At 36.9% G+C, this 22,125-nt stretch overlaps 1 protein-coding gene across 4 annotated transcripts in view; it reads right to left on the bottom strand.

Annotated features, from left to right (window-relative positions):
• Positions 1-22,125, bottom strand: part of LOC131061526 (valine--tRNA ligase, chloroplastic/mitochondrial 2) — a 304,617-nt gene that overhangs the window by 57,992 nt on the left and 224,500 nt on the right. For all 4 annotated transcript variants that reach the window (XR_009110548.2, XM_057995258.2, XM_057995259.2 and 1 more), the window contains 2 exons: positions 16,130-16,180; positions 15,933-16,045 (listed from right to left, as the gene is read on the bottom strand). Coding sequence is in view for 3 of the 4 variants with exons in the window: in XM_057995258.2 (XP_057851241.1) it covers positions 15,933-16,045; positions 16,130-16,180 (164 nt within the window). In the remaining variant the exon portion in view is untranslated. The remainder of the gene's footprint in view (positions 1-15,932; positions 16,046-16,129; positions 16,181-22,125) is intronic.

Genomic DNA, 22,125 nt, shown 5'->3' with positions numbered 1-22,125 from the left:
AAAGCCAACATGACAAGGTCTTTATCTATAACTAGATCTCCAATTGCGCTTAGTTGATCTCTCAATCCTAAAATTTTCATGAAGAATGATATAACTGATTCTCCTTTTGCCATCTTTACTTGGTGGAGTTGTTGCCTCAAGGCAAGAGCCCTACTTGTGTTGTTAATCTCATATAAACCTTCCAAGGTCTTGAACATATCTCTCATAATTGTCATCTTAGAGATGAGAGGCACCAAGTGATCCCTCACGGAGTCGATTAATATCTTCTTTGCTTTGATGGCATTTTTCTTAAATTGAAGTTTCTCCTCATGATCTTCAGGTTCAAATAAATCCTTTAACTCCACAAATTGAAGATCATTTTCTTCACGAGCAAAGAGCACTCTAAACTTCCATAAGTTGAAGTTAGATGCGCCTTCAAGTCTATCCTCGACTTTAAGACCGTTCACCATTTTCGAGGCTTAGTAGATACTTCTTGAAGGAGAGAAAGAGGAGAGAATGCTTAGAAGTTGTACAAAATCTGATCACGATCTTTGGAATGCACGCCACTTTGGAATGCGCGCCACTTTGGAGACATAAGGAGATTTTAAATTAAATTAAAAAAACAAATTGTCTTCAATAATCTTCCAAACCAACCCTAGTAAAACTTGGCCCTTGGCCAACCAATTAGCTCTATGAGATGACTGAATTATCACCTCCACAAATGCAATAATCTCAGCTGATAGTTTCACAGCCTCAAAATTGCTTAACCTATGAGGGTTTCCGTTCCCAAAGGCTCAATAATGGCAGAAACCCAACTGGTTCTTTCTCCATACAAGAACTCCAAATCAAATATCAAATCCTAGATGATTAGAAGCTTAACTTGACCTTCTTTTATACTTTTTCCCCAACCTTTCAAGAAGCTTCTAGAGATAATATTAAAATAATATTATTTCACTTAAGTGACTTTTATGATATAATATTAATTTAAGTCACTTTATTAAATTAATTAAATATAAAGTTACCTTTTAATTTTTATTTATTTGATAACTTTATAAAAAATTAACATAATACTTTTAATTAAAATAATCAATTAAGCTATCCTTAACAATTATCATTAATTGGGACAACCTAATTAATTTAATTAATTAATTATTTTACCTTCAAAAATAAATAAATAATGGGGACATTACACATCCACCAAACATTCTAAAAAGAGCAATACTAACAACTAGCTCAGTCGGTTGCCAGAAATGACTTACTAAAAATAGTATGGGAAAACCATCCAAATCTACTCCACGAAAGGGCATTACACACATCTCAATTGCCTGAGCTCAAATAAACAGCAATAACACCTATTATTGCTGAATCAAATTGTCATCATGAGTTCCCTAACCCAACTTATTAGCCTACGGGAACCCAATGAATAGGCTAATAGTCCACCAAATTGAAGTGCTTAGGAAAGGCAACATTGCAGATCATTTGGAGCTACCAAGCTCTTCGATATGCTCAATGGCTTATCAACCTAGAGGCTCTTGAATCCCATGAGATGAATGTAAGGATCTATACCAAAGGGTGATGGCCTCCCAAAGCTAGAGTCAAACATTACTGGTCTAAATATTAAAGAATGTAGAGAAATTGTTTCTTTGGTCCTTGTAGAGTCAATAATATTTCCCCCCAATCTCATAGCACAGGGGGAATTTAAAGATGAAATTATTGTCAATCTCCACCTCAAATGGAGCAAAGACAACAAATCCAGTAAAAGAAAAAAATATGCTAGTCCATCTCAACTTGTGACTAGTGGGAGGACACAATCTTTTCGTAAAGCAAAAATGTCAAGCCATGTTAGCAATGACTTTGGAGATTGTGAGGATGACCTAATATACCAAATTCCACCTATAAGAAATGCTCAACATAAAAGAAAGTTTCATGCTAGGTGGCATAGCAGGGGAGGTCCAAGTGACCTAGATGTATTATTTGTGGATATAGTAGCTTTGTGAATAGTCTCCTTCAAAGGAAGAAGTCAAGGAGGAGTGTCCAAGGAATACATGAAATGGGGTAATCTACCAATAGAGATGGCAATTGAATGAAAGAGAGAGCTAGTCTCTAAGTATCGACAACGATGGAATTGAAGCGTGCCCAATGTAGCAATCTTATTAGTGTATGACCTATTCATCACCCTTAAACGTATTAGAAGTAGAACTTTGGGTTTAGGTGGTAGGCTAAAGCATTCATCGGCTAGTGGAGTTGGTTCATCCATCTACAATCAATGATGCGACAAATTATTTCAAATTTTCTTTTGTTTCCACTGTAGTAATTCAAAATGGCCTCCTTGATCTTATCCATGACCTCATAAAGGTAAGTGATCGGTATGCCATCTCCATCCACTAAATAAAAAACCCTAACCAAAGCTTTTGTCGCCTACAAATTTAAAATTATTACAAAATCAACTCAAAAAGACAACAAATAGATTAAGTTATATTTTTGTTTTTTACTTACCTCAATTAACTCCTTTGCATTTTTTATCAGCGTTCCACCCACATTGGGGACGAGGAGACAAAGGGCCTAAGTTTGGGGACGTTGGGGGTGAATCAGTATTGAAGAAACTTAAATTTTAGACTTAAAGCATGCAATAGGCAACTATAAAACAAATACACCAAATATCTCGTGGAAAACCCTTTCGAGTAAAAAACCACATCATTCCAAAAGCTTTATTATCAAGAACAGGCACCAACCCAATAAGCACCAACTAAGTTCACATAAGTGGGCTCTAACCCACTAAGAGCACCAACTCCTAAAAATAGAGGCACCAACCTTTGATATAGAAAAATGAACCTCAATTTCAGAATTTTTAAGAATACAATAACTAGAATGCCTTTTAAGTACAATCTTAAATGAACAACCTTTAGCAAACTGCACATTAATGAATTTAAACACAACCTACAAACTGTCCAACGTTTCAATCCGGCATCACAAAACTTTCATATAGACAGCTTCAGAAGAGAAACGAATCAGTTTTGCTTCATCTATGATCTGAAACATAACTCATTTCTCACACAATATGCTCACAGACCAGATGTCGATACACCCACACTTATTTTCTTTTCTTTGTACACGCATTCTTTCAGATGTCCACCTTCTTCCAAATTTTTAAAATACCCTTTCGATACAATTTATAACCTTCAAAGAACAATTGCTTCACAAAAGAAAAATGTGAAGGAAAGAAAAACGATAATCCAGAATTATTACATGGTAATGATTACTTCACACAGCTGAAGATTATTAAAGGTCACCCAATAAAAAAAACAGATTATAGCTAAAACCATGCCATATTTCACATTGTAATGAACGCACCTCCATTATATAGAAAACAGACCATTCATTTTCATGCCATAACTAATTCACATTAGTGGTTAGCTAAACCAAAATGCCACCCTGCTTAAAAAAAACGCCCCATATGAATCTAATGTGTCCATTGTCTCATTTTGCAAGGTAAGAAACACGGGTCTGCAAAATTCCAGTCAGAGGAAACTCGACACATGGAAGAAGTCAAAACGGTTTATGCAATCTAATGCACTTAACACGTGTTCAGCCATATCAAAAGGATTCTGAAAAAAAAACGTAAAAACCAGATAGCTTTAATAAAAGACGCACAAGGCAAATTCATACAAAAAACAGCTCTGTCACAACATACGTAGCCCCTTTGACTGCCTAACCACATAAAACATAACTTCAAAAACATTTTTTTTGTTTAAACCAAATCACACAACCTTCTTGATAGAAATTGGGCCTTCCACACTTCCATGTACAAAAGACACATATTGAAAAGAGGTGAGAATTATCAACTACCCAGTCAACATCTTAACTTATTTCCAGCTGAGAAAAGAAAAATATCACATAAAAAAATGAAGAATACATCTCATGAAGATGTGGCACACAAGTTGACAAAGCACACAAACATCCAACTGGAATAGACTAGGGGGGATAGTAGGGGGGAGGGGTGGTAGGGTGGTGGTGCTGATATACATATAGTACTTGAAAAACTAGTTGTGAAAAGATGTATAAGAATTACACTTCAAATAAAACTTTGGCAAGTTAGTAAAATTATTAAATAGAAAAAACTAAATACTAAAATTTCTTGAATACTAAAGAAAATTTGACAAATGAAATCACTCCTTCAATCACTCTTTTCTAAGTTTTCTCTCCTCTTCACCTAGCTGTTAGATAAAATCAGAAAAACAAATGTGACAAAAAAAGAGGATTTGAGGGGCTTTTGTAAAGCATAGAGGGTATGGATGGAGCCCACATCAAATTAGGGTTCGACCCTAATCCTATAAATCTAACCACAAAATGAAATGAAAAAAAAAATTGTACTTTTTTTATGTTTTAATGTCTGACAACGGGAGATGCCCAGACGTCTCTGAGACACTTGAGGGACACCTGTGTGTCCCGAGACGTCCTGGAGATGCTTGGGCATTTCCCCATCTTCAGACATTTCGGCGGAGCACCGGTAGCGATGGCGAGACGGGGGGGGATGCATCCCTGTGGTTCACTGGTTTTTATGAATAAGTCATAAAAAACTATTCCTGTAGCCTTCCCCCCTTCAATGTTTTTTGCAATATTGAAACTCCATCCAAGCATCAAACACAAACATTATCTTGAAACAAGGAATTGTGGAAATAATGCTTTGCAAAGTGAGGAGCGGTCTACCAAATTGTGCCACTCCTATTCACACAAGCGCCTTGCCTTTCATGTGCTTTCTCATCAAAGAAGAGAACCAAATATGGTTGTCCATAAATTTGGTAATATGTTTACCATCTTTAAGCAAACTTTTTATCAATCCAATCTTCCGAATGTTCTAATACATAATGTGCATAGGAAATAGTAGGATGCCTCTCCATAATAAGTGTGATGTCCCAAGCCTAAATGTTGCGGTAGTGCGGATTCCCGCTGGGTGTGTACCCAAGGCTGGGACCCACCCACGTTCAAGCAGCCACGTGTCCACGAGGGGGCTGGCCTGCGCTGGTACTCTCGTGGGACGGAAACCCCACTCTTAACGCCACTAGGCGCCATACACCACTAGTATGGGCTTTTGGCGTAGTGGTGGCCTTGCTGGGTATCAGAGCCGAGGTCTTGAGGTTGAGCCATGCGGAGCGTGGCGGGCTGTGATGTCCCAGCCTAAATGCTGCGATGGTGCGGATTCCCGTTGGGTGTGTACCCAACACTGGGACCCACCCACGATCGGGCAGCCACGTGTCCACGAGGGGGCTGACTTGCGCTGGCACTTTGGTGGGATGTAAACCCCACTCTTAACGCCACTGGACGCAATTCACCACTAGTCCAGGCTTTTGGCGTAGTGGGATGGAAACCCCACTCTTTCCATGCCTATGTATCCTTAAACAACATTTCCATGATGACTTATTTCTCTGTCCCAACTGGAAACCTCTCCACCGGAAGTTTACACAACTAGATTTAACCCAACAAGCTGGCAGAATTGAAGCTCATCTTGGCGTAGTGGCATTTTGTCAAACAGTTTGTGTGCAAGGTCTAATTTTGTTTTCTGGGTTCTGATTTGTGGTTTGAGTGCTTATGTTTTGATGCCAAATGATGATAACAGCGAACAAAATGAAAGGACAACAATGCATGAACATGAACCAACTCTTATTTCAATGAAAGACCATTTCGTTACTTCAAAACAGGTGTGAAAACATTTTTTTCCAGGTCTGTTGTAAATATTTTCAAACTGAAATATCATAAGGAGATTGCATTACACGATCAACACTAAATCTGAGTCATTCTTTCACAAACCAGGATGGGTTGTACCCTTGGATTTAGTTAAACCACTAGTTCTGATTCCAAACTTTCAATGTAGAACACAAGGGTACTGAACAGACATTTAATCAAACACTTGTCTGCCAAATGTTCAAAACTTTCCAATGGTCTCTACAAAAGCGTTGTGTCAAATACTTTGCATGCTAGACCAAATTCAATATAGGGCAGCAAGTTCATAAAGGAATGATTTGGGCAAACACTTGGATGAAATATTCAGACTATATCATTAATTTCTGAAAGTAATTTTTGTCATATACTTGGCATATCATTTCCAGATTACAAATGAGTACATTTAGAACAAGACTGACTTTACAAGGAAACTTCAATCTTCTCAAGTATTATTAATGAGTTAAGGAAATTTGATGACTATTACAATATTTGTACTGCTGTGAACAACCAGAAATTACAGAGCAATACATACCACAAATACCCACACTTGCCTTGTACTTGCATCTCACACCCACATTGAGGGTCGCACTCTACAGTTTGATTGATCCCCTGAGATTAACCTGCAAACTGAATTGGAGGTACGATTGGTGTATATCCTTCAGCGACCTTGGAAATAATGACAAGGTTGCGGAACTGTCTTACAAAATGTTGTATCCACTGCTTCCTAAAATGAAATGATTTATATGGTCGCCCATCTGTAGAGTATATGATCAGCGCAATGCTCTGTCAATATAATTTTGTCCCTGTGATTTGCATTGATGTACATTCCTGAGAATCCCTGGATCAAGCAAACTGGACCTGCAATTAGTAGCTGCGATTTTTCACATCAAACACAGAGTTCTCCAAATTCGATGACTTGGGGCTACATCCAAATCATCCACCCTCGACCTAGGGTTTGTGCTACAGAGCTTGTTGGACAGAGAGGAAGCTTCGATAAATAAAAAGAAATTATTGTGAATGCCTCTTCTTTGCCCAACCTGACTCCATTTAATATTACGCCTTTTTCCAAACTTGAAGCACTTCATGAAATATTAATAATAATATTTCATTGAGATATAGTCGCTCCACAAATAAAAATCGCCTTATAAATAATCCACGACTTAGCTAGGCCATAATACCCAAGTTCAAGCTTCGAGACGATTTTACAAAGGCATGAAATAATTTAATTTAGCCTTTACAAAAAATATCCCCCCTTTCATAAAGTTGAACTTAGGCACATAAATAATAAAGTGACATGTACTATTTAATTTTACTTATTAATTAAATTAATTGATAATAAGTCATCCTTTAAAATAATATTTATTGTTGGACAACTTAATAAAAAATAATTTAATTAATTGTCACTTGTAAGATTGGGGACATTACAATAAGTATCCCAATGAATACATATGTTGTTGCACTCTTTGTAATAATTTTGACAACATTCTCAACCCAACTTCTTGGATCACCCCATCCAATAGATACACAAAGTCTCAATATTTATGTCACCATACGAGGCATCTCTAGAATTCATAAACACCAATATGACACACGAAGCAACTAAAGAGTTAAGGAGAGTTCTAGTGTGCCCATTTATCTATCCATTTGATAAGATGTTGCAACCCTTTCTCCCCCATACTATCTTTTGATGATCAATCACAATCTACGTATTCTATATGCATCCTCTAGCAATTGCCCACTCAAATCCCTCGCCATTGGAGTCTTAAACCTCTTACTTGTAAGTATCAATGCATTCACCATCCCTTCTCAATAGGGTTGTTCACCACATTGGAAGGTAAATTATCATAGTACGAAAAGTTGGCCACTACAATCCTAGCCTCGTGGCATTTTTTAATTTCAAAAAGTATCTTCAAGTGAAGGTTGTGCTCATAAAACAATTGCATGGAGTAAAGAAATTCAATGTTTATGAAGAAGGAAGATGACTAGAAATACAACAATAGAACTCTCATCAATAGAGAAAAGAAAATAATGAGTATTTTATAAAAAAATCATTGTCGCTACCATTACTTCCTTTATCCTTTTCTTTTCCATTCTTTTCCTCTTATAATTGTCAGACGGGGCATCCATTTCTCTCATGACCAGGTATTTCAGCAAGGTGGTATTTTAATCTATCAATTTCACCTATCATGAGATGTTGACATTGAATACAACAAGCTCAACCCTTAAAAGCACCCAATGTTCTATACTTCCACGCAGAGTCTTTCTTACAACTCATTTTTGTTGAACATGAGATAAATGATTTTAACATTGAAAGAAAAGTGTTAGGATATGATTGTTGGGGCTGGGGAGCAATGACTAGCAGCGGAATGTAGCCCATCAAATTTTCTATTTTCCAAATAAAAAAAAGAAAACATAAATAGATACCTACTCATTCGAATTTTGAAGGCACCATAAGTTCTCCATCCAATCCCTTCTCTTAGCATGTTTTTGTTATGTGAGTATTGATTGACCCCAATTTTAGCAATATTGTTTTGTGCACTATGGGTGTAATGTACCCAACCGTACGGTACCCAAATTTCACCTACACGTCATGTACCACTGTGATGTATTGGCACTCTCTTACGGCACAGTATCTAAGGGCAAAGTACTCAAAGGAAATACCTGAGGGCAAAGTACCCGAGGGAAATTACCAAGGGAAGTACCCGAGGGAAATGCCGGACGGCAATTACCGAGGGAAGTATACCCGAGGGAAATTACCGAGGGAAGTACCTGAGGGAAAATACTCGAGGGAAGCACTCAAGGGCAAAGTACCTTCGACACCTTCAGCCCTCAATCAACAACACTCAGCACCCTTTGACTCCAGACGTAAGTTCCACTCGTATGGAAAAGTAGGCCACACACTTCCAAACACTCTGTACGACAATGTTACTTCCACCGAAGGATCCAACCGTAGATAATTCCTCCGTTGATGAGATTATTGTAGATACAGGAATAAATTGTCAACACAAAGTATTCACCAACAACATTGAATGGCCAAGAACTAGATATTTATAATTATATTCCACACGTTAGAGATAGATCTGACAATGAAGTACAAAGTGAAATATCAGAAATGATATCTCCAACGGCAAACTAGGGTGGCTGCTAACCACCAAAACTACGATTATAGAATAGGGATGATCTTGCACCTCCGAAACTGCATAGTGCCAAACTCCAACTGGAATTTGCAAATACAAAGAAAATATTAAATTCACCATACCTACAACTATGCCAAACTCAGCCTTATAAAGAGCTTCGGGAAATTTCCCGAAGGGTTAAAAGCAAGGCGACAATAGTTTATTATTTAATTAATTTGATTAAATAAATCCTTATGATATTTAAAATTTAGGACCACTTAATTAATTAACTTAATTAAGTCACTTTATCAAAATTGGGGACATTACAGTCCTTTCGGCCCAAAGATTGCTTGTCCTCAAGCAATTCGTAACTATCTGCCATCTGACAAGCTCTGGGATCCCAAACCATGCACGGATGCTGGTAGCCGTATACGTTGAAAGCTTGATGCCGCACCATGACTGCGAGCACCACCTGCAAATCCCTAATCAGCTTGCGCTACTCCACTTTGATATAAACATTGCCTTGCTTGGAGTTGTAGAATAACTCATCAAACTCCAACTTGCTTTCTTCACATAGATGCCACTCACAAGGAGAGATGACAATCATGCACGCCTCATGCCTAACCAAAAGGTAAACTTCGTATTCAACCAACTGTAGAGATTGCTCCTGAAAGGGATCATTGCTAGAGTTCGCATCTCCATGAAGTTGATCAACCATTGTTGGCTTGTCAAAATTCATACAAACATCTTCATCCTTGCAGTCATCATGAAAGTTTAAGTGTTCTCCACTTAAAGGGACAATTGTTGTCTCTAGCTTGTCCATATCCTCTTGTCGCTGGGGTGAACATGTGAACTTGTCTTCATCTTTCTTTGATTCTGATTGAATTCCTCATTCAGGATCCAACTCCCCTTTTCTTTTCCTTACATAGTACCTATCAAAGGATTTGGTAGCCTTGATCTCCTCAAGTTCGCTTGAGTATTCATCAAAGATTCTGATAACCCCCTCATGCACAAGTATACTTTTTCCTATTAGAACTAGATATTCTTGAAATGTTAGAAGATTCTTCCTCTTTTGATATTTGTTATACCACTTGGTGATTTTATTGGCAGCAATTTCATTATCCTTTCTTCCATTTTTGTAGTCATCTCAGGCATTCCACAGACTAGCAGGATTTTGGCTCTGATACCACTGTAATGTACCCAACCGTACGGTACCCAAATTTCCACCGCAGGTCACGTACCACTGTGATGTACCGGTGCTCTCTTATGGCATAGTATTTGAAGGCAAATACCCGAGGGCAAAGTACTTGAGGGAAATAGTCGAAGGCAAAGTACTTGAGGGAAGTATACCCGAGGGCAATTACCAAGGGAAGTACCCAAGAGCAATTACTGAGGCAAGTACCAGAGGGCAATTACCGAGGCAAATACTTAAGGGCAAATATCCGAGGGAAGCACTCGAGGGCAAAGTACCTTCGACACCTTCAACCCTCAATCAACGACATTGACACCCTTCGGCTCCGGACGTAAGTTCCACTCGTACGGAAAAGTAGGCCGCACACTTCCAAACACTATGTACGACAATGTTACTTCCACCAAAGGATCCAACCACATTGTAATGTACCCAAATTTCCACCACACATCATGTACCACTGTGATGTACTAGCGCTCTCTACCGACACAGTACCCAAGGGCAAATACCCGAGGGAAGTATCGGAGGGCAATTACCCGAGGGCAAAGTACCCGAGGGAAGTATACTCGAAGGCAAAGTACCCGAGGGAAGCACTTGAGGTCAAGACACCTTTGGCCCTCAATCAACGACACTTGACACCCTTCGGCTTCGGATGTAAAGTTCTACTCATACGGAAAGTAGGTCGTACACTTCCAAACACTTTGTACGAAAATGTTACTTCCACTAAAGGATCCAACCGTAGATAATTCCTCCGTCGATGAGATTATTGCAGATATGGGAATGAATTGTGAAGATAGAGTATTCACCAACAACATTGAATGGCCAAGAACTAGATATTTGCAATTATATTCCACACAGTAGAGACAGATCCGACAATGAAGTACAAAGTGAAATATTAGAAATGATGTCTCCAACGGAAGACTAGGGTGGCTGCTAACCATCGAAACTGCGATTACAGAATAGGGAGGATATTGCACCTCCGAAACTACACAGTTCCAAAGTCCAACTGGAATTCGCAAATACAAAGAAAATATTAAATTTACCATACCTACAACTATGCCAAACTCGGCCTTATAAAGAGCTCTGGGAAGTTTCCCAAAGGGTTACAAGCAGGCCGACAATAATTTATTATTTTATTAATTTGGGCCCCTTTATTTAAAAATTAAATTAATTAATTAAATAAGTCCTTATGATTATTTAAAATTTAGGACCACTTAATTAATTAACTTAATGAAGTCACTTTATTAAAATTGGGAACATTACAATGGGCCAGTTGTTAAATTTTCCTATAAGCTTCTAGGTGTGTTGGGGAGAACTCCAAACATCTTGGAGGATGCAGGTTCAGTATTTCAAAGTTTGTCTTTGTGGAATCGAGCTTAGTTAGTGCTAGCATTTTGAATTGTGGTGACACTTTCAAAAGTGTTTTCGGAGCTTTGGAATGTTCTCCAAACTTCTTTGAGAGCATGCATATTTTTAGTTAGTCTTCAAATTGGCACCTGTCATCATCTCACTGCTTCAATCACATTATGTCATAATCATAATTGGATTCCAATGCCTTGGCAATGCTTTTCGCAACTTGGGTGGAGTAATTAAGATATACAGTTGTTATAATGTTTAATGTCAAATTATTTACTTTAAGTATTATATTTTATTAAATGTACTTTATGTTCTCTCAAAGTGGATGTATAGGGAAAAGTGAGGGGGACTTGCATATGAAAAGTCATTTCAAAATTCAAAAGGATCTTTTAGTGGGAAAATGAATTATTATATCATTTCAAATTGCTTTTTTCCTCCAAAGCTATAAAATGAGGTTGAGGGGTCTGATTTGCCCATATGTTGAATATTTTCATACTGAAATATTGTCGGATTGAACCTGCAAGTTTTTCTGAAAATGTTTTGTGGACGAAAAACCCTCATTTGGTTCCTAGTTTCGGATTTGAAAGATAACCCCTAGCTAGTGGGTGTGATTTTAATTTAGGAATCACTAGTGTGCAAAACGAAACTTCCAATTTTGGGGGTTAGATTAACATTTCTTTTAGAGGGTTTATAGTGAGTTTGAAGCGTTTCTTGAGGGGATTCTAAGCACATCGTACTACGCTTGTTTACTGGGAAAAGTTGATGATAGGGTTTTGAAATCAACAGAGGTTGTGTATGTTGTGATTCTCATAATTGGGCAACTCTTGCAAAGAGGTTTTTTGATGCTATTTGCAGATTAAATAAATTTATAGGAAGGCGGTACCATATACAAGATCTCCTAGAACACGGCATAGGAAACTCGAGGCAAAGCATTACCTTTTTAAGGACTTGTGCGTGCTAAACAATGCGTTTTAGTCTAATAAATGCCATTCACAATTAAGTGGGGGTTGCATTTTGATATTTCGAGTGCTTCTAAGGGAGGCCAGAGAAAGTTTGAACCTGTTGTACCAAGGATATACAGACCTGCAGGCTTGGCATTAGTTGTTGAGTGTGATTCACTCTCTTTCTATTGTTCCTTTGTTGTTGTTTAATGGTGTCTAGTGGTTCGGAAGTTGATTACAGGTGTTAGGAGGTGAACCATGAGGTTGTTTGATCATTTGGGGGCTGTACAATACACTGTTTCTTGCCGAATTGGCTGCTGATTCCATTCTCAAATCTGCGAGTTGCCACTTTCAGTCCACCTAGGTGTATTGGAGAGGTGCTGGGAAAGAATACCACTTTGACAACTGGGGAAGGAAATCTTGCCAGTTTGGGTGTTTTCTGAGTGTTCTATGTGATTGTGTTTGACTTACAACAGCCTTTGTTTGGCTGGCTGTAGCATATTAAGCAGTTATTCCAGAACAGAACAAAAGCTTTCAGACCTGAGTCATCACATTTTGCAACACTCATAAAAGATATTTTGCAATGGACTCCAGTTTGGTGTTATTTCTTGCTATTTGGAGTTGTAAGAAGTTGTTGTTATTATGTGATTCGTATCAGCACTGTTAACATTTTAACAGAAATTTTTGACTATTCAATATCATTGTTTGGAATGTTTGTGCTAAGCCTTCTTGTTATCAAAATATAAATAGAAAAAATTGCCGATGGTTATTACATGTGGATGCTAAAGATGTTCTCTATTGGGTAAAATCATAGTTTTAAGACTCACCGGACTTGCCACGGACTCGCGAGTCCATTGGCCGGCTGAGTCGACTCACCAAGGGCTCACGAGCCGAGTCCTAGCAAGGCTTCGTGAGTTTTTCACATGGACTCATGCGAGTTTTTTATACGGACTCACAAGTTTTTTACATAGACTCACTTCGGCCAGCATGCACGCCCAGCCACGTTTTAAAGTGGTTTGTCTTTTCATTTTTCGCTCATTTGGCATTCTTACTTGCTGAAAACAGATTGGTAGGGTTTGAACAAGGAGAGGAAACACGTCAAAAAATTATGTAAATTTTTTTTTTCAAGTCAGTCTCATTCTTTTCATTAGAATATATACATGAAATATAACATTTCTTATACTTTAAGTTATATTTCATGTATATATTGGCAGGATGTTTGAGAGTGGTTTCAGATCTCTAGGAGTTATAATGCAAATTCTAGGTTTTAGAAGATCTTTTAAATTTTCACACTTAGTCAAATTTCAGCAATCAATAGGCTCCTATTAGAATTCTCTTGATGTCTCTATCTCACTCGCTTTATCTGCCCGAATGTTAGACCTATCTATCTCCCTATCACTCTTCCTCTATCCCCTCTCTCTACCACTCTCTATCTCACTCTCTCCTCTCTCCTCCAAGATATAGACCTATCTCTCTACCCCTATCTCTCTCACCGTCAGACCCTAGCAAGTGGTGCTACCGTCAACCTAATTTTGGCAAGCTGGAGAAGCCACATTGAACTCCTAGAACTAGACCGTCTAGTTTTGTCGCTCCCTTGGTTTTCACTAGAGTTGGTAAGAGAAAGACGTAGTCTTCTCTTTAGTTTGTTCAATGTTGTTTTTCACATTTCGACATATCATTATATGTAATTTTGTAAACATTTATAAACTTATGCTGCTATTGTACATTTTAAAGTTTGAAACTAAGAGTATGAATGATGAAATTTCAAATATTCAGTGTTCGGAGATCATATGACTATTATGACATGCGTAATGTTTCATTTACGGCTCTTATGTTCTCTAAATGCATTAATTTCTTTTTGTTTCTTTTTTAAAACTACGGTTTTTTGTTTTGCCGAGTCCTTTCACGAGTCTGAGTCCAAATTTTGGGCTGCCGAGTCCGTGGCGAGTCCGAGTATTAAAACTTTAGGTGAAATAATGTAATGTCCCCACTTTGAAATAGAATTTAATGGTAGATAATAATACTTAAATTAAAATTCAAAAGAAAAAAAATAAAATTAAAATTAAAATATAAAAGAATATAATTAAATATAACTAATTTTTTTATTAAATTAATGAATGGTCAAAAAATATGGGATGAAAAGTTGTGACTCCCTCAAACATGAGATATATAAGAGAGAACAGAACCTCATTTGAGAGGGATAATTTGGGGAATCAGAAGTGCAGATCTGATTGTGAAAGATTGTGTCCCTTTCAAAGGGCAGAAATAATGAAGAGTTACACTCTTTCAATGGGTGCTAATGGTGAAAGGGTGTGTCTCTTGCCAAAGGGCATACATGATGAAGAGGTGTGATCTCTCCCTCACATTGAGAGATATAAACGAAAGGAATCAAAAGCATCCAGTGACATCACCATTGATCAGATCAGATCATAACTGTTATTAAGTTACAGGTAATAACATCTTGTTCTTGGTGGTATGCATGTGGATGTGCTTAATATATGACGCCTGATAATGTTCGTATGCAGAATTTAATAGTAATATTAATATAGACTGCAATATGTATGACAGTCATATTTAAAATTCTTATATATTCATAAAACATGAGAAGTAAGTATACTCATAGCCTAATCCTTGCTTTTCTGCTAATGCCTATGGAGAATGGGCTAGATTTGTGCTCAGGGAGAGACAGTCTAATTCCAACCAATTTGGGTATTATCCTGAGATGGGGTAAGAGTCTGCAGCCGTAAACCTTGAGGAAGCCTGTTGTAGTTTGGTTTCTTAGTGCCCTGGCAACATAATCACCCTTTCCTCTCTTAGGGTTTGGTAGTAACAAGGTTAGATCATAAATATAGAATGCCATGAATTATGAAATGTAGAATTAATTATAAAAAGGGCATAATAAATTGGTAATGCATTCAGTAATGTATAATAATTGTTGGAAATATGACAGCTTCCAAGTATAGACATTACAATTAAGATTGAAAATATCAAAACATGAACTAAAATGCTCAAATTAGTGTGGGTTGTCATAACTTATTGCCAAGCAAGTCCACAGAAAAACTCTCAGGTTTGAGCAAAAATCTGGACTAGGTCCAACGTATAAACTAATTGAGCATTTGACCTAACTCACCCCTAACTCGACACAAGAGTTTGAGTAGATTGGGCATATCAAGCTAGAAAAATCACAAGTTACAGCAAGTCAGCTAAGTACTTACTGAGTTATCCTACCATGGTCAATACGTACCAATACAAATATGGGGGCGTCCATTTTAATACCCAGTTATGTTTGTCAGTTTTAACTAAAACAAGCATACTAATTATACATCAATCTAATTACATATAAATTGGAAACCATAGGCTATGTTCTTGGGTCAAAATGGACCGATAAGGAAAAGTAGAAAGAAATAAAACATGGGGAGGAAAGACCACCTTGTTAACCTGGTTCATAACTTGAACCCTAAAATGTAGTTCTCCTATCAAAAGCAATGATTTTACAAATAAATACATATAAGCCTTCAATAGATCTAAGAAAATATTAGTACAATATCTGGGGAACAGTAACAAAAAATCTAACAATACAGCATATACATCAATTCTATCTACATATAAAACTAAATAAAATAATATCCATACCAGTCAGCAAATTCACTCCAAAAGAATTCATAGATTGCACGCCCAGCTTCTCCATAGGAAAACCTCTCATAGCTTGATGTTACTAAATCAATAAGTTCATGAAGTTTTGTGACCTGGAATATCCACTTCACATGAAAATCACAACATTTACAAAGGAAACAAAGAAAGTAAAAGGTAATAAAGAATAAGAAACTTACCACCCATCGCTCACTCAAACATAAGTCTAAAACTGAACCCTCTTTATCAAACTGTGGCCAACCAAAACCAAAGAGAAAGAATTAGCATATTTGAAAGCCCAATCTATGAGGTTAAAAATCATAGATTGCTAACAAAATTCATTGCATTGTAAGTCTACTGTAGTGGTTTTTCTTCACCAACACAAATGAAATGATACTATTACGGTTCAAATTTTTAAAGCAATTAACTGATATTTGAAAGAAGATTGTCCTATTTTTCTCAACTATCTTCAATGCTCTTTATATTATTAAATATGAAAGTTCCATCTTCTCCATTCTCTCATTATTTTGTCAACAATATACACATAAGGAAATAGGTTCTTTTGACTCCACTACGAAATCACCACTTTAAACTTGAAACAGTCTAAAGCACTCATTTAATCACATTTAAATGTCAACTAAATAAAGAAGAAGATGAAAACCACATCCCAAAATAGGATATGTTTGAGATGTGTAGTAGAACCCAAGATAGTCATGCGTGCAACTCACTTCTAGTAGTTATCTTAATCTTACTTGACCACAACTACCCAGCAAAGGAATTTCTACACCAACCTATCATGTAGGTCCTTCTAACCTAAGGCATGATAGCTCCTTAAGAACACCGTCTGGTGTTACTCTAAGAGAGTAGAAAAATTAAAGCATCGTGAGCCAGCATTTATTTATGGTCTACAACAATGTATACAAAGATAGTATAAAAATTTATACAATTGCCTTCACAACAAAAAATACACATCCTTTCAGACACAAGATTAACAATTATTGATGATCAGCCATTATATTACTTCGAACATGCAGATTACATCTTGACATACAACCATTCTGTCAAGAAACTTTACATAGAAAGTTCCCTAAATACATTGTGCATTACTATCTCACGTATCTATTCTCCAACTCTCCATAATCTACCATCTACACTTCTCTAATGATCCCTCTCTCTATTATAGCTATATATTTTAGTATACCTCTCATTTTACAAAAAATGCACTTAGCTTGGACTTGGCAAGCAGATTTTTTATTGAGACTCACACTAGGCAAAAAATTAAAAATAGTTAGGGTTTGCAGCTAAAAATAGATTAAAAAAATTTAATATGTTCACAAAGAGATAGCAAAAATAGCTAGGTCTTGTTCTATAGATCTGAAATGAATAAAAATAAAAGGTAGAACACAAACAAAATGCAAAGAGAAAACATTCAAATTAGTAAAATACCTCTTCAAATTCAGCTATAATATTTATATATTAAGGTTCTATAATGTATATGATGAATACCGTATCAATGTTGTCAGATGAATATTTGAAATTTCCATTATTTTTTTTATTTTCCTTCTTTTTTTAACAGCCATCCCTTATTGTCCTCTAAAATGGCCTCCCAAAAACCCATCTTGGAAATGCAACCCCCCATCCCTTGTTATCATCGTCCCAAAAACTTCATGTAACATTGTGATTAATGAATTAAAAGATTTCTCTAAAATAGCTCCCACTATGTCATGATGCCAAATAATCTATCATAAAGCTATCATAGAATCTGTAATGATGAAACTACCAAATGTGTCGGTGATTACAACACCCCTTTATGAACATACACATCCATTTGTTGAAACTAAATATTACGTCATTATTATTTCATCTATTTTTTCTTATTTTTAACAATTTATGATCCAATTGTTTGGGAGTGAATTTTGTTAGGAATAAATAAACTCGGAAACATCATAGTTCAAAACATACTTCTTTCATTGCTCTCCTCCATACAATTAATAGAGAGAACACAACAATGGGATACAAAAATGAAATCCTAGACCAAGCTAATGAAAATTTAACATTTTTCTACGATGGAATAGAAGGCAAGGATAGGCTCATTCGGAATATCATTCACCGATATCAAGGTTATTGGGTCCTTTCCCTTGTTGTCGGCAATAATCATTATGTTATGTTGTCCTCGGTAATTGTGGGTTATGACAGTCAGTTAGTCTTCCCGAAGGGCAGTTGAACATGACGGTTGGTCGCACCCCTTCGGTTAGTATATATTGCATACCTTTCCTTCAAAGTAGGATCATCATAGTCGTATCTGGGTGTGATGTTATAAGCACTTGATGTACATGGACTGTTGAATTAATACAGAGACTGGTTCTTTAATATATTTCCATTATGTTCTGTGCATTTACTTTCTGTGTTTAATAGTCTACCCGTATGTGGCAAACATCCCTGCAGCCCCTATATCCTACTCTGATTTGAACTAGGTCCGGTTCCTAGTCCTGTCCTCTGTGGGTTCGACTAGGGTCCTATCGACAACCTATGGGTTTGGCCCAAAAAAACCCAAGTGAACCTAAGCCAAATTTCACCTCTACATGTGTCCGACCAACGAATTTGAATGTTTTAAGAAAAGAAAATTGACTTTTCATTAAAAGGTATCCATCTACAATAGTGGTAAAAATATTGTCAAAATTGTGGCATCAAAGAATAATCACTAGGTTGCTATACTAGAAACAAAATGGAAGGTCTAAGACAAAACATAAACCCTTGCATATTCAATTCTCAATCTGTAATGTTAACAAATTTATTACTATGTATGAATCATCTTTATCATTGTTAACGACAATGGATTGTGTCTACAACTAAGATACCAGGGTCGTGGGTATGGAAGCCCAAGCCCAAACAGAGTCCAGGTTTGCAACAGGTGCACCCCAAGGGCCCCTAGTTCTCTGTGGGTCCATGTTCACAAACCCACAAAGAACCTGGGGCCCCTGGGGCACACTTGAGCCACACCCAAGCAAACCCAAGTGAGCAGTCGGGTTAAGTTATTTTTAAGTGACTTTAAAACAATAAACAAAAAAAAAAATTGCCTTTTTTAATTTAAAAAACCTAATATGCCTCCCTTTAATAGATTTTAAACCTAAAACAATCTCCTTTGCTTATTCATTCTCTTTCTTTCATTTTGGCATTTTGAAGGGCAACTAATTATTTTCAAAGGAGATCGTCCATCGAGTTCTTGACTAAGGAAGAGAGCTTGCACAAAGTAGATTCAAGCATCTAAGGTAAGCATTTAACCCTATTCTTTGATCTTATAACCAATTTTTTCAAGGTTTTTATGAAGAATTTTTTAAGAAAAAGATAAACAAGTTCTATTTTTTTATAATGTTTTCTCATACTTCCATTAGCTTTTACATTTTGTAATCTTGCATTTTTTATTTTTCTAATTTAAAAATGTTTAATTTCTTATAATAGAAAAGAAAAAAAATGGCAACAAGTTTGAGTTCAGTGGGTGGTGTAAAGTGATGTTCAATTTTCAATTCAATATGCAAGATGTATTCTAATTTGTATTCTCTCTATCTATGTATTATCTATTTATATTATAACTCTGACTATCTTCTTTTGTATGGCAGGTGAGAGGAGTATTTATCGATTTCAATATCCTCTTCACAAATATCGATTGATATATATATGCAAGAGGGGAGGATCAAGCAGTGCCTTGATCGGTCATGTCTTGTGGACATGACCAATCAAGACACTACTTGATCGCACCCTTTGATATATAACTATCAATCGGTGTTTATATTAATCACCAGCTCGATACTAATCGGGGTCTACATAACTTAGCATTCCATGCCAACCGGTATTCACGTGGTATGTTTAACCGATGTCAATCGGTGTTTGCGTGGCATATTAACCGATGTCAATCAGTGTCTAAGTTAACCGACACCAATCACTAACTAATAGTTATATATTAAGCGGTGCATACTTTGCCACCCGGTAACAATTCGATAATCATTATTTGTTTGCTGCTGAGAAGATATCTGATATAAATCGGGATACATGGTTAACCTGATAATCATCGGTGATCACAGTAATAATGCAAACCGATATAACATGCTATGATATGATTATCGATGTTGTAGATTGGATATATACAAAAGAGGAATGATCATCAAATGAAATAGCTTGAAGTTTTCTTGATAGTTTATCGATAGGATAAATGATTGAATGAGAGACTTCATTTATCTCTCATTCAATCATTTATCTTACCGAAGCTACCATGCATTAACAGGTGGCGGTTAGAAGACTCAAAACCAAAAATTTAAAGTTGATAGATGATCTCCTTTATGGAATTACACTATAATGCTTCAACAACTTCCAGGAGGTAGGGGGTATGAATGGAATTGTAATTTTTGTAACACCAATTATAGGTGCTCGTATTATCAAGTGAGACGTCACTTTTGTGGCCTTGGCCAAATCAGCAAGGGTTGTCTGCAACATAAATAGTAGGATTCATTAGAGAACAAGAAGACACTGATCAAGCTATAGCAAGAGAAAAACTAAGAGCTAATCCATCTACAAGAAAAACACCAATGACTTTACCCTAAAGATCATATACTACTAGAAAACGCCTCCCATCATCCTTTCTTGGATATACCCGCTATGCAAGATGAAGTAGAAAATCCCAATCTTTCCCACAAAAGAGGCACATTGGACAAAGCATTTAAAATGGAAGCAAGAGATATTGCAAACCAAAAAATTGTACGTTGCATCTGTGCCAATGGTCTTCCTTACAACTTGGTAAGATCACCATACTAGCGGGAGATAGTTACAACAATCAATAACGCACCTTCTGGTTTCCCAAGTCTTGGGTATGAAAAAGTATGCACCAGCTTATTTGCAAGAGAGAAGAATTATGTACAGACATCACTAAAACCGATTAGAGATTCATGTGTTGAATCGGGTGATTCTATTATTTCTAATGGATGCAAAGAGTGCGAAAAACCATCCATTAATTAATGTTATTGCAGTGTCCCCCGAAGGGGCAATGTTTTTGAAGGCAGTTGATTGTGAGGGGGAAGTAAACGATGCAAAGTTCATTTCGAGAATCCTCTTTGATTCCATGGATATGGTGGGTCATGAAAATGTTGTCCAAGTCATTACGGACAATGCAAAGGTTTGTAGGGCTGCAAGTGCTTTAGTTAAGCAAAGATATTTGCAATTTTTTTGGACACCATGCACCGTACACTCCCTCAACTTGGTGATGCAAGCAATTGGCACTCAAATAGAGTGGGTGAAGGAAATATACGAAGAGGGTGAGGAAATCCAAATGTTTCTGACAAACTACCATATGTTACAAGCCATTTTTCAAAAGTTTCTCGATGTTGGAATTGCAGAAGGTAGATTTATTTTATCTTTTTAATTTTATTTATGCCATGTTTAATCTGTATATAATATTTTTTAATGTGTTATTGACATATTTTTTACATAATGCTTAGACTTGTTAACGTGTGTGAAATCGCATTGCTACGGTTCCATCTGGCCAACGCAGAATAGAATGTACTCGCTGAGTATCCTATCCTCTCTTGAGATAAAGAAATCCCTATACTGTTTTTTTGCGTTTGATCAAAGGGGACGACCTCAAGGTTTTGATTGTCAGGTCTTGACTGCGGGATAACTCAGTGATCGATGTGTTTTGCTGGGAGCACAAGGGGTCTTACGTTTTGCAACAAGGTGGTCTGCTGTGATTCTCAGACTACAAAATAAAATCAAAAAGGGAAGGGTTTAGGAAGCCTAAGGACAAGGATGATATCAGCTGATGCAGCGGGTAGACAGATTTCGATAGACAAGTTCTTGTTTTGCCAGAGATACCCTCACAACTAGACAAAAACGATGCAAGCTCCAAGGGATGAAGGATTTTCAGACCGGAGACACTCGTTTTAGGCACCCAATTCTGGTGCAGCGTAAGACGAACACCTGCAGTTGAACTAAGCACATTTTGGGTTCAGACTAACCATGCACGGTGACCTACAATCAGCAGACCCCCAATGGTATGAACCAGAAATGCATCAAATACCCCTCCACACTTCACCATTAAAATCCCTGCACTCTAAAATTAACCAGCTGAAAGAAACCATGCAAACAAACCAAAACAAAGACAATAAACACCATATTTCAATGTTTATATATTTGCTTCAGCTGCCATTAC

Source organism: Cryptomeria japonica, chromosome 8 (assembly GCF_030272615.1).
Source record: "Cryptomeria japonica chromosome 8, Sugi_1.0, whole genome shotgun sequence".
Classification (NCBI taxonomy): Eukaryota; Viridiplantae; Streptophyta; class Pinopsida; order Cupressales; family Cupressaceae; genus Cryptomeria; species Cryptomeria japonica.
The sequence above is the reverse complement of the archived record's forward strand: the minus strand, read 5'-3'. Positions and strand labels throughout refer to the sequence as shown.